This window comes from Microcaecilia unicolor, chromosome 3 (assembly GCF_901765095.1).
Source record: "Microcaecilia unicolor chromosome 3, aMicUni1.1, whole genome shotgun sequence".
Lineage (NCBI taxonomy): Eukaryota > Metazoa > Chordata > Amphibia > Gymnophiona > Siphonopidae > Microcaecilia > Microcaecilia unicolor.
The window spans coordinates 207,822,797-207,848,791 of record NC_044033.1 but is presented as its reverse complement, the minus strand read 5'-3'; the positions used below and the strand labels follow the sequence as shown (position 1 = coordinate 207,848,791).

The 25,995-nt window shown below is 45.6% G+C and overlaps 1 protein-coding gene across 2 annotated transcripts in view; it reads right to left on the bottom strand.

The window, feature by feature from the left end:
• Positions 1–7,219: 7,219 nt before the first annotated feature.
• The window catches only part of LOC115466185 (pre-B-cell leukemia transcription factor 2), a 31,042-nt gene continuing 12,266 nt past the window's right edge, over positions 7,220–25,995 (bottom strand). Inside the window, exons 3-9 of one of the 2 annotated variants that reach the window (XM_030197283.1) lie at positions 21,214–21,458; positions 18,888–19,078; positions 16,927–17,062; positions 15,969–16,017; positions 13,624–13,712; positions 11,087–11,173; positions 7,220–10,827 (exon numbers count right to left, since the gene is read on the bottom strand). In XM_030197283.1, coding sequence (XP_030053143.1) covers positions 10,735–10,827; positions 11,087–11,173; positions 13,624–13,712; positions 15,969–16,017; positions 16,927–17,062; positions 18,888–19,078; positions 21,214–21,458 — 890 coding nt within the window. In that variant the 3' untranslated portion in view covers positions 7,220–10,734. Of the gene's footprint in view, positions 10,828–11,086; positions 11,174–13,623; positions 13,713–15,863; positions 16,018–16,926; positions 17,063–18,887; positions 19,079–21,213; positions 21,459–25,995 lie in introns of both variants that reach the window. The other variant, XM_030197282.1, reaches the window with a different exon arrangement.

Sequence of the window (25,995 nt, the reverse complement as noted above, 5' to 3'; positions counted from 1 at the left end):
CGACCTGATAGTTTTGGTGATTTTTTTTTTTTTTTTTGGGGGGGGGGGGGGGGGGGCTCGGTAACCATCTGTAAAGTTTTGGGCAACTACACAGGTAGGCCATGAAGCTTTGCTCAGTGGGTAGGTGGGGGGGGGGGGGGGTGACATTTGCATAGTAAGTTAAGGGTTGATATTGAAAGCAATTTAACCGGACAGGAGATTCCTGTCTGGTTAAATTAAGGAAGCCAGTCAGGCCACTGAATGTTCACTCTGACCATCACGACACTCTGGTTAGTGCTGGGGCAGCCGGAGAGTTACGCAGGCACCAGTGATCTTCGCTGCTGGTGCCCGTAAACACGTCGGACCACATAAAGAGCAGTCCGAACTATGCCTGGTTAGCTATGCAGGTACGGCATTGAATATTAGCCGTACCTGGGCACCTTCCAGGTGCCACCAAAAGCCCTGGAGATTCTGAAGATCCAGGTGTAATTTAATCATAGTAGGTGACGACAGAGAAAGACCTGTACGGTCCATCAAGTCTGCCCAACAAGATAAACTCATATGTGCTACTTTATATGTATACCTGACCTTGATTTGTATCTGCCATTTTCAGGGCACAGGCCGTAGAAGTCTGCCCAGCACTAGCCCCGCCTCCCAACCACCGGTGCTGCAATCGACAGTAGTCAGCGTGTAAAGAAATGCCGATTGTTGCCGACCTAATGTTAACCAGATAGAAAATGACGGCAGCTAAAGACCATATGGTCCATACACAGCAGCTACTCAACTCTACAACCCCTTCATCTCCCTTAGATCTTCTCTGTGCTTGTCCTGCACTTTCTTGAATTCAGATACAGTCATTATCCCTCCACCGGGAGGCCATTCCACATATTCACCACTTTTTCCGTGAAGAAGTATTTCCTCAGGATACTCTTGAGTCTGTCCCCTTTCACCTTCATCCTATGCCCCCTTGTTCCAGTTGAAAGAGACTTGCCTCTCGTGCATTTATGCCACATAGGTATTTAAATGTCTCCTACCTCCCGCCTTCCTTCCAAGGTATACAGATTGAGATCTATAAGCCTGTCCCCATACATTTTATGACAAAGACCACTGACCATTTTAGTAGCTGCCCTCTGGCCTGACTCCATCCTGTTTATATTTTTTTGAAGGTTTTATCACCTCTTTTTGCTCCTGTCACTCAAGCATACTTCTGGCTTCAGCCATCACCTTTTCTAGCCGTTTGGCCACCTTAAGGTCATAAGTACATAAGTATTGCCATACTGGGACAGACCAAAGGTCCATCAAGCCCAGTATCCTGTTTCCAACAGTGGCCAATCCAGCTCACAAATACCTGGCAAGATCCCAGAAAAGCTCAATACATTTTATGACGCTTATCCCAGAAACAAGCAGTGGATTTTTCCGTGTCAATTTAATAATAGTCTATGGACTTTTCCTTTAGGAAGCCATCCAGACCCTTTTTAAATCCTGCTAAGCTAACCACCTTTACTACATTCTCTAGCAACGAATTCCAGAGTTTAATTACACGTTGAGTGAAGAAAAATTTTCTCCGAATCATATTAAATTTACTACTTTGTATGTGATGCATCTAGTCCTAGTATTTTTGGAAAGAGTAAAACGATTCACGTCCACCCGTTCCACTCCACTCATTATTTTATAGACCTCTATCATATCTCCCCCTCGGCAGTCTCTTCTGCAAGCTGAAGAGCCCTAGACGCTTCAGGTTTTCCTCATAGGGAAGTCGTCCCATCCCCTTTATCATTTTCGTCGCCCTTCTCTGTACCTTTTCTAATTCTACTATATCATCAGATACAATCACCTCCAGTTCCAATCCCACTGCTGCTGTTTGCGATCTTGGGCAAGTCACTTAGCCCTCCGTCACCTCAGGTTCAAATTTAGATTGTAACTCCCCTCGAGCTACTGCTCAAAAAAGTATGAGCTTACAAAGAAAGAAATACTGTTCCGTTGCCATGAGATTTTACGGTCCAAATGCGTGCTCCCGCATTTCTTAGTACTAAATCTTAGCTGCCAAATTCTAGATTATATTCTGACGATTCTCTGAGGGCTTTCCAGGGAGGAGAGAATAGCCTCTGCCGACTGCCTCCATGTTTCCCCCACTGAGCATCGGAGCTGCCTTGAGCCCTGTCTACAATGGTTTTCCAGTCCCCGGAGATCCAAGGAAAACCGTAGTAGTGTCTTACTGGAGTTGTGTTTTTTTTTCCTGGTGCAGCAGCATCTTCAGAATCAGAAGAGAACAGGGTGAGATCTCCCCCTGTGTGCATAGCCCAGGGTCAGTATTGTTGCTCTGTTACTGTACTTTATGCCTCTGTGTGGCCCTGCCCTGTTCCCCCCTCTTCTGTACCACTACCTGAGGGCGAGGAGAGAGCCTAGTAGCGAAGTGAGCCCCTCCCAGCTCTGACAGGAGTGCCTGAGTCTCATCTATTACAATTATTATGATAATTAAAGCCTCTAATTAAAATGTAATTAAAAGGGCCATCAAGAGGTGCTTTTAGACCATAACAGCACCTCCGAATGAAATTAATTACAGATCTTTACAAGGCAGGGACGAACAAGGGCCAGCAAGCCTGCTTTCTAGGGCTGGGGAGGGGGGGAGGATGGAGAAGGTGGGGGCAGCTGCTTTTCAAAAGCTATAGGTGATAATTGTCCCAGAGCTGTGTAAGATTCTCCCAAAGTACACTTCAGCCCCCACCCAATGTCAAAGCAAGAGTACAATGATAGTAAACCTGTCTCTTGGACCAATGTCATACTGCACCCCCCAACCACTGTATTTCTGCTTGTACTAAAGCCATTTTGGGATAATTTGTTTGATATATGGAATTAGCATAGCAAGGTGTTCATGATGTTTCTAGTGGCTATTCATGAGAGAGATTTGCATATTACCTTCATTATATGCAAATCTCTGTCTAGGAGTATCCCCAGAACCTAGTGGTCCTTGAGGAGCTCGGTCTGAAGGCCGAGGACATAGAACTTGATGTACCAGGGCAGCCCTGGAAGCCCAGTGAAACAGAGCATATCGATGCTGCTGTGTTATGAAAGCAGGCCTGGTTCTATCTCATTGCAAATATGGATCTGGAGTTCTGTTTTTCCTAAGGAGGAATTAAATCTCTGTGCAACAGAGCAGAATCGAGGTTGCATCAGCCCCTGGGGGAAGTGGGTTACATTCAGGTCAATAGCCAGCTCCAATTGCAAAATGGCTGTTATGCAAGACTTAACTCAAACTTCAGTACAGGCAAATACTTCAGCAAAATATCCAATCTGTTAACAGTCTATAGAACTGAAAAATATAGTTTGTAGATCTTATTTTCAATATTAAACAAATTACTTAAAAAAGGAGGGAAAAAAAATCATACGTCCCAGCTTGGCAGCAAGTAATAAATTCTTTGTGCCAGTTATCATCGGTCTTGAAAAAAAACCCTCCTTTCCAAAGCTCTTATTGTAATTTATTTTAAAAATTGTGCACTTAAAATTTCTTTGCCATGATATATTCGAACACTTTTGAAGAATATATTTGAAAGCACTTAGCTTTTAAAATTCACACCCAACGAGGCTCTCCGTTTCACCACAACTCAAGCTTCTTCAGGGGACTAAGTGCTGAATTATCTAAAAAATGATATAAAATATATCAGTACTGGTGATATATATATGAAAAATTGTGCACAAAATAAGCAAACTTACTTATTCAAAAACGGCCACTGGAAGTTGCAGCATCCATTTTGACTGGAGACGTGAGAAGGTCAGTTGCGACTACCCCAATGTGCCAGTAGGCCACCAGCCCCCATTTCATCCTGTTCACTACAGAGGAATAGCTTAATGGTTAGAGCAGCAGGCTGAGAACTAGAGGGTGACCGAAAGGTTTTTTTTTGGGGGGGGGGGTCTGGCCAAAACTGAATCTGTGGCCGAAACTTGCTGTTTGGTGTCACCTGAAACCAAAGCCCAATCTGGCCTAGCACTAAAACTTCCTTCCTTCTCCTCTCCCCCCTGGGCCCACTCATAGGCTGCTGCTTCCCCAAGCCCACCCATAGACCTGCATCACTGGGTGGACCTGAAAATGAAGGTTCCTCTTAAAGGGGAGCACCGGGTCTTGACGGCTACAAATCCTTGGGCATCACAGTAGTCACATGCAAACTGGTCTTTCTTAAACTGCTCTTTGGAATTAATTTTATAAACCAGTTGAGTGTATAACATGCAGATTTATATACATAGAAAACCTCATCATATTAGTTCAAGCCTACAAGTACACACACTGCAAGCTCAGTGGAGGAGTTTGGGTGGAGCCACTGTTTACTGATGTATTTTATTTTACAAACTAATATTTAGGCCTGCTCCAGTAGATTTGTGCTAGCATGTTGTAATGATACATAAGCACTTTCCTGCCCCAGTTTACCACCCCAGTTTCACGTTAAACCCTATCAGTTTATTGATGAATGATGTCATAAGCCTTAGTTGCAACTATCCAGGATTTTTGTCCACTATTTTCAACCCCTCTCCCAACTCAGCCCAGCCATTGCAGTAACAGCCCTTAATCAAGGCACCCCAAACCAGAATTCCTGCAGAATTCCGACTAAGTCTGGCCACTAGGTGTTGATGTTGAGCAGTAACTGAGATTACTCTTGCACAAGGACTGAAATCAAACCCTGTCCCCGCCATATGGCAGATCCAACACAGTCTATGATAAATGCTCTCTTCTGGTACCTCATCTGGTTTAATGTGTGAATGTTTCTGTCCTGCCCTCACTCACAATGGCTCAGCGGTTTTAATGACATCTCTCTGCTCACTAGGGCGGGGAGAATAGTTACAACATGTGAAAGCCAAGACTAAATAATACAATCATACCTTCTTAAACTGCTGCTTCCTTATAGTGGAATCCGGGAGGAGGAACATTAACAGAGCTGTGTTGTTGTTGTTGCTGCATACATATCTCAGTACTGGAATTACAGGGGGTGCTGCAGGGCAGGAATATGGTGCATGGGCTGAGTTGTGTATATATTATCTCTGCACTGGACTAATAGAGATGCTGCAGGGTGGGAATAAGGTGCATAGGCTTATATTATCTCTGCATTGGATTAATAGGGGTGCTGCAGGGCGGGAATAAGGTGCATAGGCTGAGTTGTGTATATATTATCTCTGCACTAGATTAATAGGGGTGCTGCAGGGCAGGAATAAGGTGCATAGGCTGAGTTGTGTATATATTATCTCTGCACTGGATTAATAGGGGTGCTGCAGGACGGGAATAAGGTGCATAGGCTGAGCTGTGTATATATTACCTCTGCACTGGATTAATAGGGGTGCTACAGGGTGGGAATAAGGTGCATAGGCTGAGTTGTGTATATATTATCTCTGCACTGGATTAATAGGGGTGCTGCAGGACGGGAATAAGTTGCATAGGCTGAGTTGTGTATATATTATCTCTGCACTAGATTAATAGGGGTGCTGCAGGGCGGGAATAAGGTGCATGGGCTGAGTTGTGTATATATTATCTCTGCACTAGATTAATAGGGATGCTGCAGGGTGGGAATAAGGTGCATAGGCTGAGTTATGTATATATTATCTCTTCACTGGATTAATAGGGGTGCTGCAGGACGGGAATAAATTGCATAGGCTGAGTTGTGTATATATTATCTCTGCACTAGATTAATAGGGGTGTTGCAGGGCGGGAATAAGGTGCATGGGCTGAGTTGTGTATATATTATCTCTTCACTGGACTAATAGGGATGCTGCAGGGTGGGAATAAGGTGCATAGGCTTATATTATCTCTGCACTGGATTAATAGGGGTGCTGCAGGACGGGAATAAGGTGCATAGGCTGAGTTGTGTATATATTATCTCTGCACTGGACTAATAGGGATGCTGCAGGGTGGGAATAAGGTGCATAGGCTTATATTATCTCTGCATTGAATTAATAGGGGTGCTGCAGGGCAGGAATAAGGTGCATAGGTTGAGTTGTGTATATATTATCTCTGCACGATTAATAGGGGTGCTACAGGGTGGGAATAAGGTGCATAGGCTGAGCTATGTATATATTATCTCTGCACTGGATTAATAGGGGTGCTGCAGGACGGGAATAAGGTGCATGGGCTGAGTTGTGTATATATTATCTCTGCACTAGATTAATAGGGATGCTGCAGGGTGGGAATAAGGTGCATAGGCTGAGTTGTGTATATATTATCTCTTCACTGGATTAATAGGGGTGCTGCAGGACGGGAATAAATTGCATAGGCTGAGTTGTGTATATATTATCTCTGCACTAGATTAATAGGGGTGCTGCAGGGCGGGAATAAGGTGCATAGGCTGAGTTGTGTATATATTATCTCTGCACTAGATTAATAGGGGTGCTGCAGGGCGGGAATAAGGTGCATGGGCTGAGTTGTGTATATATTATCTCTTCACTGGACTAATAGGGATGCTGCAGGGTGGGAATAAGGTGCATAGGCTTATATTATCTCTGCACTGGATTAATAGGGGTGCTGCAGGACGGGAATAAGGTGCATAGGCTGAGTTGTGTATATATTATCTCTGCACTGGACTAATAGGGATGCTGCAGGGCGGGAATAAGGTGCATAGGTTGAGTTGTGTATATATTATCTCTGCACGATTAATAGGGGTGCTACAGGGTGGGAATAAGGTGCATAGGCTGAGCTGTGTATATATTATCTCTGCACTGGATTAATAGGGGTGCTGCAGGACGGGAATAAGGTGCATAGGCTGAACTGTGTATATATTATCTCTGCACTGGACTAATAGGGATGCTGCAAAGAAGGAGCAAGCTGTATTGGTAGAATTTTGTATGCATATATCTCAGTACTGGAATAGCAAGCAGTGCTGCAGAGCAGGAGTGAGATACATTAGCTCAGTGGTTCCCAAACCTGGTCCTGGGTATCCTGAAAACCTGACTGGCTGCGGTGCATCCAGGACCGGGTTTGGGAATCACTGCTGTGTATGCAAATCTGTACTAGAACAGTAGGGGGTGCTGCAAGACAGGAGCGAGATACACTAGGAAAGCTCTGTGTGTATTTATTTCGCAACTAGAATAGCAAGGGGTGTCAGCACAGGAGTGAGGTGCATTGGCAGAAGAGATGGGGGGGAGGGGGGGGGAGACAGCAGGGCAGGTATGCTGTGAACTGGAGGGTAATGAGAGGGGGGGCACCTACACTGGATTATATTGCTGAGAGAATAAAAAAAAAACTCATTAGGTTATTCCAAGAAACTAAATGAATCCCTTTATTTAAAACTCGGAGCTACAGTTTACAAGTGAATCTAAGTTTTTATCCCTTTATAAACAGGAAGAAAAAAAAATATACTGTCCCAAAACATCCTCAAAACAAACCAAAAAAAAAAAATATGTTTAACCTTTAATATACTCGTGAACTGCAAAAATATTTAAAAAAAGAGAGAATACAGAAGATATTGGAAAAGATCAAATGAAAAGTTTTTTAAAAATGTGAAAAGAAGCTGTTTTCATTTACACCAGCGAGTGTTTTCCCTTATATATCTTTGAAACACAGACATAATAGTTCTCCCGCTGTACACACTGCCCGACTGCTTTTCAATCTCATTTATTAAAAAAAAAAAAAATTGGTAACGCAAGGGGAGGTAAAGGTTTCTCCTCTCCCTAATCCTCTTCCCTAGATATAATAACCACCCCCTTCCAAAAAATAAAAATTCAAAAATGAAAAACCCAAGGGTCTGCTGCTGCCCCCACCCTACCCCCCTACCTTTTCATTTGGTAATCAGCTTTTTCTCCCCTCTGAAAAATATTACAATCAAATCCAGCTGTGGCAGAGACCAGGGTCACCACCTTACTCCGAGTCACCCAACAAGCTGATCCAGTCCTGGTTTTGCCCCAGTGCATGCATGGATTTGTAGTTCCCTGCTTTTTGTTTTTAAAGAAATTCTTAGAGATACATTGGGATTACAAGTCCACCACTGCCAAAGGGGAGGAAGCAGGCAAAACCAGGCCTTCTCTAGCTCTCTCTGGATCAAATGGCAACTTTTAAGGTGGACTACAAGCCCCAGGATGCATTTGGTAGCCAACTGGTGCTAGGTTTACAAGATAGGCTGAGCCAGTTCCGGCTTTACTTTGTTGTTTGCATGGACCTGTAGGCTAGTTTTTCTGAGTCAGTGGAAGGGGTAGAAAAGAGTCCCAGGGTACCTGGGAAGTATAGGACAGAAACAATCCCCCAGGATGCACTATTAGGGGATAACATTCCCCCTGTCCCCCCCCCCCCCCCACACCATCTGTTAGGATGCTAGGGGCACGGCCAGAAGACACACAGGTTACATTTCTTGCACCAGATTCAGCCTCTCCCAGTGACCCCCTTGCCCACTCCTGAATGCCACACCTACACACACACTACCTATTAACAATTTGGCAAAAGAAACCAAAATCCACACCTCCAAATCCCTTCCCACCATAAACCAGAAAGGGAGACAGGTCTTGAGGGGGAGGCAGGCATGTAACCACCTCTTGCTCTCCACCACTTTAGAAAATCAACCTTTGATGGAGAGAGCCCTCAACCCTCCCTTCTAGTCCATAAAGGAGCCCTAGGAGAAGGGAGGGCTGTGTTTCTCATTTTAGGAGGATGTAGGAGGGAGAGATTTGTGAAATTTCTTCCTGCTGGGGAGTGATAGAAATGCTGCCTCCCAAACCTCTGAATGATCCCTTCGTGCTCTGTCTATGTGTGCACCCTGCCCCTGGGACTCTCAGCTCAGTTTAAATCAACTACTGCAGACTGGAATGAAAGCATACAGCTCAGACTGTGTTTTGTTTCTGTAGCTGATATCTCTGTGTATAAATGATCCTTTAAGGTGGCACCTGCTTGGGGGTGGCTACCACATGAGATCTTGCGTAAACTTCCTGGATAAAAATGACTTTTTAGACACTGCAGAGTGGTACTGGCCTGCTATGCTGAGGATGTTTTTTTAATTCCACCCTAGCTTAACTCACTTTACCCACAAACACACATGAACTGTTTCTACATAGTGGAAGTAAAATGTGCTCCCTGCAGGTGATGATGTTCTGGTCTGCAGCTACTACCCATCCTCCACCCATAAGCTCTTACTCCAAGCAACATTACAGAGCAACCCACCCCTTTTGTCTCCAACTATGAGGGAGGCATTTCAGTGCCAAGGTAACAGATGGATTGTAGAAGTTTACAGTGTAGTTATAGCTAAGAGGCAGGGGTTTGGCTGACCTAAGGTAACAAGCCTCTTGCCCCAGGTCAACCAAACAGGCTGATCCGGTCCTGGGATTGCCCCCCCCCCCCCCCGTTTTCTGCAGTTCTGATTTTTCTTAGGGAAACGATGGGAAAATTCAGAACTCCCAGCATGCAATGGGACAAAGTTGGGACTAGATTCTGGGGTAAGGTGGCAACCCTAAATGGGGGGTCACATCCCTGCAGCCCTCCCAGAGCTTCTCTCTGCAACACCCAATGAGCTAACACATTAGCACAGGGGTGGGCAACCACAGCCCCCGAGGGCCACAACCCCAATGTATTTCCAAGATTTCCACAAATGAAAATGCGTGAAATTATTTGCATACAATAGAAGCAGGATATGCAAATCAGATCTCGTGCATATTTATTATGGAAATTTTGTCCATCCCTAAGGGAGACTGAGGAATATAAAAAAAAAGAAAAGAAAAAAGGGGGAGGGGCACAGAAACTTGCAACCTCATGGGGGAGGGGGGAGGAGGGGGTAGCCCAGCTCCCACACCCCTAGTATTAAACCTGCAACCCCAAGACACATCCAAAGAGGAAGGGGGCAATCTAAAACATGGAAGAATAAAGGAAAAAAAAAAAAAAAGAGAGCGAGAAAACCCTTCCCCTCCATTCAAACAAGATTTTAAAAAAGCCTCAGAAGTGCCGAATCTGGCTGGAAAACGCCCTGGAGCGAGCGCCCTGCGGAGGTAGTGACGTCAGCACGCCAAGGTTCACCGAGCGATTCTATTGGTTTACATGAGCATGAGGTAATTAAAGCTGTTTTTCCATTGGCTAACAAGTCTTTAGACAGTTCTTTTTTTTTTCTTTCCTTAAGTGTTTTCTTGGGGGGAGGTGGGGAGTTAGTTGTCGTCTTTTTAACGCATTTTTTGTTTCACGCTGTGTTTCAAATTCCTCATTAAACCCTGCAGTTTCGGATTGTATATATACAGAGACACACACACACAGAGGCCTTTCCCCACCACACCCCCTGCCCCCGAAATGGGATTGGGCACGAGACACAAATTGTGGTATTCCCCAACCCCCCCCCCCCCCAATTAGATGCCACTGGTGCCAGCTGCTCTTCCATCAACCAGAAAGCATCAGATATTCTTTTTCCCGTGCAAAAGTTGCTTTTTCTCCTTAAATTCTTTTTTTTTTTAATCCACAGTGGTTTTGGGGGTGCAGGAGCACCTCTTTTTCTGTCTGTTTATCCATTTATGAATTTTTGAGAAGGAGCAGGGGTTAGTCTTGTCCGGAGGTTCTCCCTCACCCCCTCCCCTTTCTTCACTCTTTCCTGGAAATTTCTAGAGTGTCTCCGTGGGGGTGGGGAGGGAATAAAATCCTTTGTGGTCCGGAGGTAAGGGGTCGGGGAGCCTTCGACCAGCCACAGCCAAGTCTCGTGGAAGTGCAACTTGCTGACAGCTGATTGGCTGACGGTGAGGCGATGTCAGACTGGAACAGTGGTGAGAAGGTGAGATTGGCAGCGTGCGCTTATACTGGAGGAGGGGCCGGGTGGAGCAGCATCAGTTGGACGTGTCAGAGTGGACGCTGCCGGGCCCTTCCGTGGGAGAAGTCACCGAGGAGGGCGTGGCTGCTTCCTGCCAGCCACCGTTAGCCTGAAAAACAATCACACAGAGAAGTAGTATAACAGAGTTATATTACTTATACAGATGTGCAATTATCACGTAATGCTATTAAATGCATCCAGATGGGGACACTACCCTGATATAACATGTTATGCTATAATCATATTAGGATATTGACCAGATCTGAACTATTACTAATTCTGTAATTGTTAAGTGCTGCTGACTTACAGGGAGGTTGTACACCCCTCTCGAGTACAGCACAGGGCCTAGGAGATGGGACTGGGCTTACCCTTAGCTCCCTTGGACTGTACATCTGACTCCCTGAAATGCCATCGCCGTAGCTCCCGGGGGCCATCGAGTGCCGGAGAGACTCCACCTAAGGAAGACATGAAAGATTCAGCAAGGACCTGAGGAGGGGAGCCAATAACTTAATTGCTCCCTAAGCATTAGCACCAAACACTGAAAACAAATAAAAGCTACTGGCTTTCAAAAATAAATAAATAAATAGCCACAGCCATGTTGCCCCCATTTCCCCACTATTGGTCAGTTAAGACCAAAAGCTGTGACACCTGCAGACCATTCCTGTGTATTAGCCTAGTATGCTAAGAATGAAAAAGATTTGGTGACTGTTGACATTAACTTTCCCTGCGAGGCAGCCTATGCTGAGCGTGAAGAGCTTTGCACCTGCAGACCCAGGTTCTCAATCCCACTGCTGACACCAACTCTTCCTGTGAGTCAGTCTATGCTGAGAATGACACCTGCAAACCCAGGTTCCAATCCCACTGCTGACACCAACTCTTCCTGTGAGTCAGTCTATGCTGAGAATGACACCTGCAAACCCAGGTTCCAATCCCACTGCTGACACCAACTCTTCCTGTGAGTCAGTCTATGCTGAGAATGACACCTGCAAACCCAGGTTCCAATCCCACTGCTGACACCAACTCTTCCTGTGAGTCAGTCTATGCTGAGAATGACACCTGCAAACCCAGGTTCCAATCCCACTGCTTACAACAACTCTTCCTGTGAGCCAGTCTACGCTGAGAATGACACCGGCAAACCCAGGTTCTAATCCCACTACTGACACCAACTCTTCCTGTGAGGCAGTCTACGCTGAGAATGACACCGGCAAACCCAGGTTCTAATCCCACTGCTGACACCAACTCTTCCTGTGAGCCAGTCTACGCTGAGAATGACACCGGCAAACCCAGGTTCTAATCCCACTGCTGACACCAACTCTTCCTGTGAGTCAGTCTATGCTAAGAATGACACCTGCAAACCCAGGTTCCAATCCCACTGCTCACACCAACTCTTCCTGTGACTCAGTCTACGCTGAGAATGACACCTGCAAACCCAGGTTCCAATCCCACTGCTCACACCAACTCTTCCTGTGAGTCAGTCTATGCTGAGAATGACACCTGCAAACCCAGGTTCCAATCCCACTGCTGACACCAACTCTTCCTGTGACTCAGTCTACGCTGAGAATGACACCTGCAAACCCAGGTTCCAATCCCACTGCTCACACCAACTCTTCCTGTGACTCAGTCTACGCTGAGAATGACACCTGCAAACCCAGGTTCCAATCCCACTGCTCACACCAACTCTTCCTGTGAGTCAGTCTATGCTGAGAATGACACCTGCAAACCCAGGTTCCAATCCCACTGCTGACATCAACTCTTCCTGTGAGTCAGTCTATGCTGAGAATGACACCTGCAAACCCAGGTTCCAATCCCACTGCTGACACCAACTCTTCCTGTGACTCAGTCTACGCTGAGAATGACACCTGCAAACCCAGGTTCCAATCCCACTGCTGACACCAACTCTTCCTGTGAGTCAGTCTACGCTGAGAATGACACCTGCAAACCCAGGTTCCAATCCCACTGCTTACAACAACTCTTCCTGTGAGCCAGTCTACGCTGAGAATGACACCGGCAAACCCAGGTTCTAATCCCACTACTGACACCAACTCTTCCTGTGACTCAGTCTACGCTGAGAATGACACCTGCAAACCTAGGTTCCTATCCCACTGCTTACAACAACTCTTCCTGTGAGTCAGTCTATGCTGAGAATGACACCTGCAAACCCAGGTTCCAATCCCACTGCTTACAACAACTCTTCCTGTGAGTCAGTCTATGCTGAGAATGACACCTGCAAACCCAGGTTCCAATCCCACTGCTAACAGTGAAGAGTTTTAACATTTGCAGACCCAGGTTCCAATCCCACTTCTGACACCAACTCTCCCTGTGAATCAGCCTATGCTGAGCGTGATACCTGCAGACCCAGGTTCCAATCCCACTGCTGACACTAAAGAGCTTGAACATCTGCAGATCCAAGTTATAATCTCAGGTCTGACCCCAGTTCTTCCTGTGTGATGGCTTATGATGAGAATGAAGATTGCAGGTACCTGCAGACCCAAGTTCCAATTCCACCGCTGCCAACAATAGACGCTGTAGAACCTGAAGCCACTGTCACACCTGGCCTGTAATCTCTAGTTCTGATAATAACTTTTCTTATCAATAATTGGAAGTTTTTTTTTTTAGCCAATGCTGAAAAAGTAAGATAATTTTGATCCAGCAGCTCTGTTAATCTGCTTAAATTCGAGCTCTTTGAGGCTTTTTCCTTCCTTTTGATAATGTATTTGGAGTATGTTTCACTTGGTGGATTTCTATGATCAGATTTTGCACTACTGCGTTTGATAATTCACACCCATTCAGTAATGTTATACTGTAATTTCTAGTTAACAGGGATCCCGTGAACAAGTTATCTGCTTATCTGTTATCTATATTTTTTTAGGGGGTCAGGGGGAGTATAAGGCAGATAGAGGCTGACCTGTGTGGTGGGATATGAGTCTCCATTCAGGCTCTGCATGCCTATGAACATGTCTCCCGAGCCAGAGAGGTTAAAGGAGCCGCTGGAGCCTAGGGAAAGGAAAACATGGAGAAGAGAGACAAAAGAATACACACATCCGAATACCACAGGACCAAGAGACATAGCATCAATCATCAGTGAGACAATCATAAGCCTCCTTCTGTCCTTCCCATCCCCCTGCATCCATTGAGAAGGATCAACGTGACCATCAGACAGGTAGAAACTTATGTAATACTCCCGCACGCAAAACCAGAAATGTTTCTAAGTCTCTGGAGAGAGGTTCTGTCACTTTCCTCCTTGTGCAGCGTTTCGGTTCCAATCCAGGTTCTGCCTCCTCATCCATCCCTTCCCACCCTAGCAGCACTGGAAGATAATTACCCACTCTCCTCCCATACCCCTACTTTCCATTAAAGTGACATTCTGACTCGTTTATCTGCAAGATAAATAATTTGATTTTCCAGGCCCTTCCAAGTTTCCTAACCCAGCCCTGCTGCTCCTACCAGGATAATCAAGAGCATTCAAGAATGTGACAGAGTAACACTGCGAGAGCATTTCTGCCACAGAGACTCACTTACATGAGCTACGGAGGGTATGAGACCAGTTTCTACGTTCAGATAGCACATGAACCCTTCAGGTGTTTTATGGGTGTGTATGGCTACCCGGAGGTCTCCCAGTTCTGTTCTTGCTGTAGTTTACATGCAGTTCCTGCAGAGTGTCAGGGGAGTACGACTCTTAGTGGTACGCTTTTCTGTAGCTATGTCTCTGTATGTAAAGGTCTTTGTTTGCAACTTCTTCGGAACTCCCAGCTTTGACTGTGCTGCAGAGTGACACTGGAGGATGCACAAAGCTCAGAATTTGCTTGAATTAATTAGACTAGGTAGTTGCCTAGGGCCACAGCTTCTTTGGGGGGGGGAGGGGGGACAGAAGGACAGAAACAAGCAGCTGCAGTCACAGCAAAACAATAGATCCTGCGTCTGTTTACTCTTTCCAAAAATACTAGGACTGGGGGGCATTCAATGAAGCTACAAAGTAGTAAATTTAATATGAATCGGAGACAATGTTTCTTCACTCAACGTGTAATTAAACTCTGGAATTCGTTGCCAGAGAATTTTGCATAGGCGGTTAGCTTAGCGGGGTTTAATAAAGGTTTGGACGGCTTCCTAAAGGAAAAGTCCATAGACCATTATTAAAATGGACTTGGGGAAAATCCACTGTTTATTTCTGGGATAAGCAGCATAAAATGTTTTGTACTTTTTGGGGATCTTGCCAGGTATTTGTGACCTGCATTGGCCACTGTTGGAAACAGGATGCTGGGCTTGATGGACCTTCGGTCTGTCCCAATATGGCAACACTTACAGTATGTATTTATGACAGCCACAAACTCGAAAAACCATCAGCACGTAGTTTTAACCACAGAGAGGATGGGCAACTTACAGGTAGCCCATTTACCCAGGGCAATGGCTTTCAGAAATGTGTGTGCATGTATTGTGAGTGCATGTGTGTACTATGTGTACAAGCATATGTATGTGTAATGTGAGTGTGTCTGTTGTGAGTGCATTTGTGTGTGTGTGTGGTCGAGTGCGTAGATACAGTACTTTTAAAGGATTTTTGTTAGAAAGGTTAAGTTGGAATGATCATAATTGTTGAATTTAATTATCAAAATGTCGAGGGGCCTGAAAGTTCACACAACACAGCCTTCCACTGCGCTCTACAGTATAAAAGGGTCTTTCATGAATTACCTATTCCCAGGTGGCTGCCCTTGGGACTCCTGGCTTAGATTTTGCTGAAGTCTACACTCAGTTACTGCAAAGTTACAGCAGAGCACAAAGCTCAGCAAGTGTTTTATGTTCAGCAGTAGTTCTAAACACTGGTTCTTATGGCCCCAAACAGGCTGACCTAAATATGAATGTTATCCTAATTCTCAGAAGGAGCCCTATGCAATATATCTCTTGCAAAGTTCCTATTGCAATCATGAAAATCTGACTTGAATGGAGTGGGTGAGAACCAAAGAGCAAGACACGGCTCAACACCAAGCTTGATCAGCTCACAGTTGACAGCTCAGTGGGGAAAAACACATCCTGATCTTTGCCTTCCATTGCCACTCTGCAGCAACTTTCAGCATACGAACGTAAAAAAAAAAAGGGGTGGTGGGGGTGGGCAAGATTGGCCTCTCTGCCTCCCACCGGGCCACTGACATTTACCTGCTGATGTTGGGGTAGTGGGGGAGTTGGCCCCGCTGTGTGTCCCTTGCGTGACGCTCACCGCCGTTTTCACCGCATAAATGTTCGCTTCCTCCTGGAACTTACCGATGTTCTTCTTGTACCGAATGCGCTTGTTGCCGAACCAGTTGGAGACCTTCGGCACGGGGTGGGAAGAGGAGCGGGTGGAAAAGAGATAAAGAGAAAAATCAGAAGGGAGAATAAAAGAGGGAGGAGACAAATTTAATAATGAATCAAGTAAAAAAGAATTTACAAAAAACATAAAAATGGAAGATGGTGGTAATGAGAAAAAGAAAGGAAAAAGAAAGTGAAGAAAAAAAAGAACAGATGGGGAAGTAGAGAGAAAGAAGCAAGAGATGACAGGAGGAGAGGAATGAAAGGGGAGCAAGAGAAAGAGACAGCATAAGAGGCAGATGCAAGAGAAAATATTAAAAGAGAAGGAGAAAAAAAACCCCAGATGCCGCAAAAGCTTGCCATCTACGGTTTCAAGTACACAGATGCCACCCAGGGGCGTAGCCAGACCTCGAGGTGGGAGGGGACCAGAGCCCAAGGTGGGGGGGGGGGGGGAGGGGGCACATTTTGGTCACTGCCCCACTGCCGTCCCCCTCTGCCACCACTGTACATCTTGGCTGGCGGGGGTTCCCAACCCCCGCCAGTTGAAGACTTTGTCCAGCGCTGGTCTCCGGCACTGCCGGATTGACTGCCCTGCTGTCTCTTCCCCTCACATCTGGCATGCTCCTTTTAGTGAAAATGAGCATTCCTGATGTGAGGGGAAGAGAGAGCAGGGCAGGCAATCCGGCAGTGCCGGAGACCAGCGCTGGACAAAGTCTTCAGCTGGCAGGGGTTGGGGATCCTCTCCAGCCAACCAGGGGCCCAGAGTAAATTTGGAGGGGCCCATGCCCCCACCTAGCTACGCCACTGATGCCACCTGCATCACAGTGACACTCGACCTATAAGGAATACACTGGTGTGGAAAACCAGTGCCAAACAATTGGGCTTCAAGGAGCTTCCCCACTGGTGACCCAAATGGAATGGTGTCACACACCTGCGAGACTGTGATGCCGCATTTCTTGGCCAGCTCTTCCTTGGCCTCTTCGCTGGGGTAAGGATTACTAAGGTGGGAGTAAAAATATTCATTCAGCACTTCCGTGGCCTGCTTGCTGAAGTTCCGCCTTTTCCTCCTGTTGGGTTGGGCCAGGGGAGCAGGGAAGAGAACACAAGATATTAACAGGTTGGTTAATGGGTAAGCAATTGTGGTAGAGGCCACAATGCCTTACAGCGCACACAAAAAAATCAGAAAGCAGATGACATGGGAGATGCCACGCTGCCACAAAGCATACACGAAATCAGAAAGCAGATGACGTGGGAGATGCCACACTGTCATAAAGCATGCAAGAAAGCAGATGATGTGGAAGACGCTATGCTGCCACAAAGCATACAAGAAATCAGAAAGCAGATGGCGTGGAAGACGCTACGCTGCCATAAAGCATACAAGAAATCAGAAAGCAGATGACGTGGGAGATGCCACACTATCATAAAGCATACAATAAGATGTGGAAGATGCCACGCTGCCACAAAGCATACACGAAATCAGAAAGCAGATGACATGGAAGACGCCATGCTGCCACAAAGCATACAAGAAATCAGAAATCAGATAATGTGGGAGATGCCACACTATCATAAAGCATACAAGAAAACAGATGATGTGGAAGACGCTATGCTGCCACAAAGCATACAAGAAATCATAAAGCAGATGACGTGGAAGATGCTATGCTTCCACAAAGCATACAAGAAATCATAAAGCAGATGACGTGGAAGATGCCACGCTTCCACAAAGCATACAAGAAATCATAAAGCAGATGATGTGGAAGACGTCACGCTGCCACAAAGCATACAAGAAATCAGAATGCTGATAATGTGGAAGACACCACGCTGCCGTAAAGCATGCATGAGAAATCAGAAAGCAGATGTCGTGGAAGATGTCACGCTGCCACAAAGCATACATGAAATCAGAAAGCAGATGACATGCAAGGCGCCACGCTGCCACAAAGCATACACAAAATCAGAAAGCAGATGATGTGGAAGACGTCACGCTGCCACAAAGCATACAAGAAATCAGAATGCTGATAATGTGGAACACACCACGCTGCCGTAAAGCATGCATGAGAAATCAGAAAGCAGATGACGTGGAAGACGCCACGCTGCCACAAAGCATACAAGAAATCAGAAAGCAGATGTCGTGGAAGATGTCACGCTGCCGTAAAGCATGCATGAGAAATCAGAAAGCAGATGACGTGGAAGACGCCACGCTGCCACAAAGCATACACAAAATCAGAAAGCAGATGATGTGGAAGACGTCACGCTGCCACAAAGCATACAAGAAATCAGAAAGCAGATGATGTGGAAGACGTCACGCTGCCACAAAGCATACAAGAAATCAGAAAGCAGATGACGTGGAAGACGCCACGCTGCCGTAAAGCATGCATGAGAAATCAGAAAGCAGATAATGTGGAAGACACCACGCTGCCGTAAAGCATGCATGAGAAATCAGAAAGCAGATGACGTGGAAGACGCCACGCTGCCACAAAGCATACATGAAATCAGAAAGCAGATGACGTAGAAGACGCCATGCTGCCACAAGGCATATAAGAAATCAGAAAGCAGATGACGTGGAAGACGCCACGCTGCCACAAAGCATATAAGAAATCAGAAAGCAGATAATGTGGAAGATGCCACACTTTCACAAAGCATACTATAATATATAATTTATAATCTATAATCTATATAATATAATATAATATATATAATCTATAATTTTCTTTTCCATGTTTTATTTCTATTGATTACCTTTAAAAGTGGACTAACACGGCTACCACACTTCTCTACAAAGCATACTAGAAATCAGAAAGCAGTGAAAGATACCAGTGCTGACATAAGGCATGCAAGAGAAATCACAAAAGGCCCAAGGTGCCACAAAGTGGGCAAGAGGCACGCCGAAACACCTACCGAGCATCGAGGAAGCGGGACCGCAGGATCATGACGGCCTCGCACGTGCTCTGTTTCAGCTGCATCTGGATGGAGCTGAACTTGCGGTGAATAATCCCCACCATCCTTTCGATCTCCTTGGGCGAGATAGGGCGTGTGCGGCTCTGCTCTCGCAGCAGGTTCATCACGTGGGTTGTGAACTCGTTGCACGCCTAGTCCCCGCGGTGAGAGGGGAGGGACAAATGCAAAGAAAGGAATCCTTGTAAACATCTACCCTTTGGTTTATTTTGCGGAGCTGCCAATGCGCTCGGCAAGTATAACTATTATTGTTCCGAGCTTGTTATGGACCAATCTGGTGCAGAACTATGGGGGCAACTCTGTAATTAGGCCCCCTTTTTGAACACCCCAATGCTGCACAGTGAGAGCTTATTCTACAACAGTATCTGGGCACCCAGATTTAGTTATAAAATAGTAGAATAATCCAGTATCAGCGCAGGTTTCACGCCGTTGTTACACGAGCCATAGACCTGGTGTAACTGTGGTCGCGTACGACCAGCAACAGTACAAGTAACTTACTCCCAAATTCGATAAACTTGTCTACGCAAGTATACGCTTAGAACTAAATTCAGTAAATGGTGCCCAAATTTGGGTGCCCCCCCCCCAAAAGAAAACACATGCCGAGCACTGTTCTAGAAACGGCGCTCTGAGTTAGGTGCCATTTACAGAATGGCGCGTAGCGCTGGGATCCATGCTCAACTTTAGCCGTGAGGATTTACACCAGCTGAAACCTGGTGTAAATCCATGTGTGCAAATTAGGCGTGGATCCCCCAAATTCTATAATACTGCGCCAGTCTTTAGTGAGCGCCCCGCCCATGGCCACACCCACTTTTCAGTTACACGCTTAAAGGTTTGCGAATGCATCTTTATAGAATGGCGCCTAGCAAGATGTGCATGCAAATCCTAATTGTTGCAGTTATTATTATTATTATTATTATTATTTGTATAGCGCTACCAGACGCACACAGCGCTGTTAATACCAATAATTTATTGATAGCGCCCGCTTATTGGCGCTAATTGGGCCATTACTCAATTAAATTGCATGCGTCAATTGGGCATGCACCCAAATGTTGTGGGCAGCATATACAGAATCTGGGGATTCTAAGTTTCACGTGCAAGTTATAAAATATTGTCAGCTGCACGCCTAACTTAATTCAATAATTAGAGGCCAACTGGTGTTATCAACCAATTACTGGGAATATTGGTGTTAATCTGTGCTACTTGTTATGTTATCAAGGATTTATCTCTTGCCAACTCTCATATATTAGATTCAAGGCGAGTTACAATACAGTAAAGAAGCAGACAACAAAACATCAGCAAAATACAATAAAACCCAAAAGAAAAAAAACAAACATGTTAAAAGATATAAATTTAAACATTAAAGATACCATCCAGTCTAGTAAGCAAAGCTTTATGAAATAAAAAATAATTCTTCATCAGGAGCAAATCAAGCGGAAGATCATTCCGATAACGAACCGATAAGAAGAAAAACGATTGAGAGAAGGCAGCCTTAAAACGTAAATATTTAACCGAAACAAAAGCACTAATTAGCAGTTAAGTGCATAACTGCGCCTCGGGGCCGATGCAGAAAGCTTCGTGGAACAGCCATGGCTCTACCGTAGAAATAAGCTGCAAAGCTACTACAACATGCAAATTACTGCCATGTTAAAATAGCAGTAGTAATCCATAGTTCATTGCAATATGTAACTCTTCCCCGCCTGAGTGGGGATTGGCTCAGGTACTGACAGGAAGGTTGATATTGAAAAAAAAAAAAAAGTTTTAAAAAGTTTCCAGTAGGTCTGTGTCGGCTCCAGACTCTCCTTTCCCTCCTCCCCCTCCAGTTTAAAAAAAATTTTGTTTTTTTTACTTGACTGGGCCTCGGGCCAGTATCTGCAATACAAGCAGGTTTCCTCCGCTAGCCCCTAGACTCTTCCTGCAGCCGTGTCCCGCCTCCTCTGATGCAACTTCCTGTTTCCGTGTGGGCAGGACACAGCTGCAGGAAGGGGCTGGTGGAGGAAGCCTGCTTGCATTGCAGATGATGCCCATGGCCCAGGCAAGTTTAGAAAACAGCTAGGGCGGGAAGACAGCAAGAGAGATGCCGGACCGCAGCGGGGAGAGGGAGTGAGATTGTGATTAAAATGTTTGGCTAGTTTAAATAAATAAATAAAAGCCAAAGTGATCTCAGCACTAAAAATAACAATATCTGAAAATGGGGCCCCGCACGCCATCAGCGCCAGATAAATATATAAGTACGCCTTCTACGGCTCCATACATGCCCCTCCCCCCTCACCTGTTCATATTTTTCTAGCTCCGAGTGGTAGATCTGCCGGATCTGGGACAGCTTGTTCCTGTAGTCCGAGTGCTCAATGGAATTATCCGGGGAGACGCCACCCGATGCTGCGGCCGCTGCGGCTGCCGCCGCCGACCCGCCCCCTTTCTCCGGTCCAGCCACGCCCTCTGCCAACAGCATGTTGTCCAGCCGCATCAGCTGGGGGTCCACAGGCTCCTCCTCCTGGTTACTGCGGATGCTAAGGCCTGACAAATCAGGAGAAGAAATACAGAACCTGCTATTAATAGATGAGGCAGAGACGGCTGACCTGGGGGGCAGGAACGAACTGCCCACTGCCTGATTAGCGAAGCTCGTTTGGTTAGGAACTCCGACAAGACCTGGCAAGGAATAAAAGAACAGTTAATGAGCTGGTGTTAGGGGTTAGGAACCCTGACAGGAGATTTCAGCACTCAGCAGACGGATGCGCAAGCCTGGAGAGTCAAAATAAGGGATCTGCTCCTAAAGGGTAAAACAGGGTTGTCCAACCTTGGTCCTCGAGTCGGATTTTTAGGATTTCCCACTGCCTCCATTTTATGCAAATGGGATCTCATGCATATTCATCGAAGAAATCCTAAAAACATGACCTGACAAGGGCCGAGGTTGGACACCCCTGGGGTAAAGGATCAAGGATTTGATATACCGACTTTCTCTGTACTTGGGGCACCCTGAAATCACAAAATACCCAACCTTTCTGCTTACTTCACTCTACGCTGTTCATCTTTGTCCTCTCAGTTTTCTGAGGTGTAGGAGTCGTGAAAGACGAGACACTCCATACTGACTAGGATTTGCCAACCAACCAGAGCTGGTGATAGACGTACAGGGGGGTCCAGAGCAGAAACTGGGGAGGTGACCCCAAAGCCTACCTTTAGGATTTGCCATGTTCAGACAGAGGCTGGTTTCGGGTCCCCTGCGGCAAAAGGGGGCCCAGAAAAATTGCCCTGGTTACCACCCCCTAATGCCAACTCTTCAAATGATAGGTACCTCTCCCCTCCCCGTGGTCTACAGAATGGCATGGTAAAGACCTCCACTGACCTTTTTCCCGTCCTTGCCCCCCTGGACACTATTTGTTCACCTGGGACTGTCACGAGGTCTGATTACAAGAGTATGAACTTGGTGTTAAAGAGGACAGGCCTGACCCCTCCTGGGTGGAGGGGGGAGAGGTGGCCTTTCGTGTCCAATGTTCCCATCAATCTGTTCCCAATGGCTTATTACAGGAACATTGGACACTAAAAGGTTAATGGCACAGTCCCTACCTGTCCTCCTCCAGAAGCATGCTGGGACGTGTAGTCTCTTCTGTGAGAAATGAGGTGATGATGACGACCTGTTCCCCCCTCAACTAATAAGGTTGTCAACTAGCTCCAGATTTGTCTGACAGGTTTGATCCAGTCCATGTTTTACCCCAGGGCATGCTGGGACTTGTAGTTCTGATTTCCACAATGAATTCCCTAAGGAAATCAAGAATGCAAAGTCCCTGCATGCAATGGGGTAAACCAAGGACTGGATCAACCTTGTCGGGCGAATCTCAAGCCAGTTGACAACCTTACCCCCCCCCCCCCCCCCCTCACTCACTCCCAAACATTACTAATACCAGGAGCGCAGTCACCAAGGAGACAACCTAGCAACGACCTTCCCTCCCGCGGCCCTGAAAACAGCAAGAAATGCTACCATGGCAATGGGAAAAAAAAAATCTACCAAGGCCTGGGATGTCATCCCAAACCACGGGCCTCTCACTCCACAATCCATAATACGTCTACAGTTTCATATCTGCATAAACAAGTACAGTGAGAACGTCTGACGAGATCACTTTATATAAAGAACAAAATGCTCACTCTCCTCACTGACCCATATCCATGAATAAAACTGTATTACTTTATATTAAGGACAAAACACCCCCTTCCCTCACTGTCAACCAATACATGAGTTACACTGTGTCACTTTATATTAAGGATAAAACACCTGCTCCTTTGTCCCCCATACAGAAGTTACACTATATCACTTTATATTAAGGATAAAACACCCCCTTCCCTCACTGCCCCCCCCCCCCCCAATACATTATTATTATTTTTTTTATTATTTAAAGCATTTATATCTCACATTTTCCCACTGGTTGTAGGCTCAATGTGGCTTACAAAATCATATCAGGACTACAGTACTGTGTCACTTTACATTAAGGATAAAATGCCCACTCCTCTCACTGTCCAACATACAAAAGTTACACTGTATCACTTTATATTAATGATAAAACTCCTGCTCTTCTCACGCTTTCCTATACACGTTACAATGTACCACTTTATATTAAGGATAAAAACACCCCTCCTCTCAGTCTCTCCCATATACAAGTTACACTGTATCACTTTATATTAAGCATAAAATACCTGCTCCTCTGTCTCCCATACACAGATTACATTGCATTACTTTGCATTAAAGATAAAACAGCTGCTCCTCTCACTGTCCCCTATACACAAGTTACAATGTATCACTTTCTATTAAGAATAAAACCCCTGCTCCTCTGTCTCCCATACACAGGTTTCACTGTATCACTTTACATTAAAGATAGAACAGTTGCTCCTCTGTCTCCTATACACAAGTTACAATGTATCACTTAATATAAAGTGATACAGTGTAATGTGTATGGAAGACAGAGGAGTAGGTGTTTAATACAAAGTGATACACTGTAACTTGTGTATGGGAGACAATGAAAGAAGGGGTGTTTTAATCTTAATATAAAGGTAAAACACCCCTCCTTCTCACTGTCTCCTATATACAAGTTACACTTTAATCATTTTATATTAAGGATAAAACACTCCTTTCACTGTTTCCTATAAACAAATTTTGTTGTATCAATAAGGACAAGCCGAGCAACTGAGGTCTTTTCCTTCCTCAAAAAAATTGCTGTTGCAAAGTTAAAAATGTTAACAAATTTTCAAACAAAATCTAAATATGAATTAAATAATCAAAACAGAACATATCATCAGTAAAATCAGATATTCTTGCAAATTGGATTTGAGTTGGATGTTCTTAGCAGCAAGGTATCAGCCATAAGAGTTTTCACCTGCTAAGGTTGCCGTTAGAGCCTGACGTTTAAAAAAATGACCACGTTTTGTAGACGGTGAAGGTGCTGGTCCATTTTTAGGCATTGTGTAAGTGCCTAACGCAGCTTAACAAGAGAGCCCCAAAGTTAAGAGCATAAACCCTTTGAATATCCAGCCCTGTCACTTTATATTAAGGACAAAATATCAGTTTCTCTCCCGGTCCTCTATCACAGATAAAACTACAGAGCTTTATGTTAACGGTAACCCCACCACCACCAGTGCCCCCACACACAAGCTGCACAAGTCACTTTCTATTAAGGATAAAATGTCTGCTCTCCTAGTGGTCCCCCAATTAATACGCTAAGGCGTGGGCGCTATCGATGAATAGAGGGTCCCGAGCCGTTTCTGACTCCAGCAGCGGCCTAGCAAGGAGCGTCCCCGATTGCCCTCCATCATCTTGTTGACATGTCATGAACCATAGTAACATAGTAAATGACGGCAGATGAAGACCTGAGTGGTCCATCTAGTCTGCCCAACAAGATAAACTCATTTTACATGGTTATGTGATACTTTATACCCAAATTTGATTTGTCCTTGCCATTCTCAGGGTACAGCTGTAGAAGTCTACCCAGCACTCTTCTTTTATTAAAAGTTCTGAAGAGAGACTTCCGGTCGGGACATGAGCTGAGCAGCAGCGTGTGGCTCGAGCTCTGAGACCCCTGCCAAAAACAGATATTAAACTAATCGGAAGGTGCTCAAAACAAGATCTTGCGGGAAGTGGAGGTACTTTATGGACAAATACCTCAGCAGGTCTCCATTAGCGATGGCACAAAAATCGGCAAAAAAAGAGAAAATAAAAACGACAACGCAGGAGTCCAAGATGGCGGAAATATCTGCTCCGCAGACGGAAGGCTTTTCGGAAGCGCAACTCCAGCAAATCACGATGGCAGTAGCGAAGGCCTGGGACCCGAAATGGGAGGCGGTAGAACACAAGCTGGAAGAACTGAATACAAGGCTGGATGGAGTGGGCATTCGAATGGGGGACCTCGAAACCCGAGTGTCGGCCCTAGAAGATGAAGGGCGCGGATATGGCCCAGACATAGCCGCCCTCACAAAACAGCTCCACGAATATCACAACAAATTAGAAGATTTAGAAAATCGCTCCAGGAGGAGCAATATACGGTTAGTGGGGATACCAGAGACAATACCTGAAAAGAATTTAACCACTTGGCTTGAAACATGGCTAGCGAAAGAACTAGCGATAACAGACACCATGGGGCCGTTCGTAATAGAAAGGGCTCACCGCGTGGGACGCAAGGCTGAAGAACAAACGCGCCCACGAGTAATTATAGCCAAGATATTAAACTACAGGCATCGGATGGAGATTTTACAGGGATTCCGGATGCGGAGGAACTCATTGACACATGATGGGCACAAAGTGCTAATTTTTCAAGATTTCTCGGCCGAGGTGCAACAGAGGAGGCGGCAGTATCATCCGTTATGCTCTGCACTTGTGAGTAAAGGCATAAGATTTTCCCTCCAATTCCCAGCAACTCTACGGATGTTAATCCAGGGTCAGTGGAAAACATTTAAAACGGTGGCAGAAGCAAAGAAAGCAGCACTGGAAGAAGGCTTACTAGAAAAAATCTAATGGTGACGTGATTGAATCGAGCACCAGAAAAGGTACATTGGACAGAGTGGGCAGGGGCCT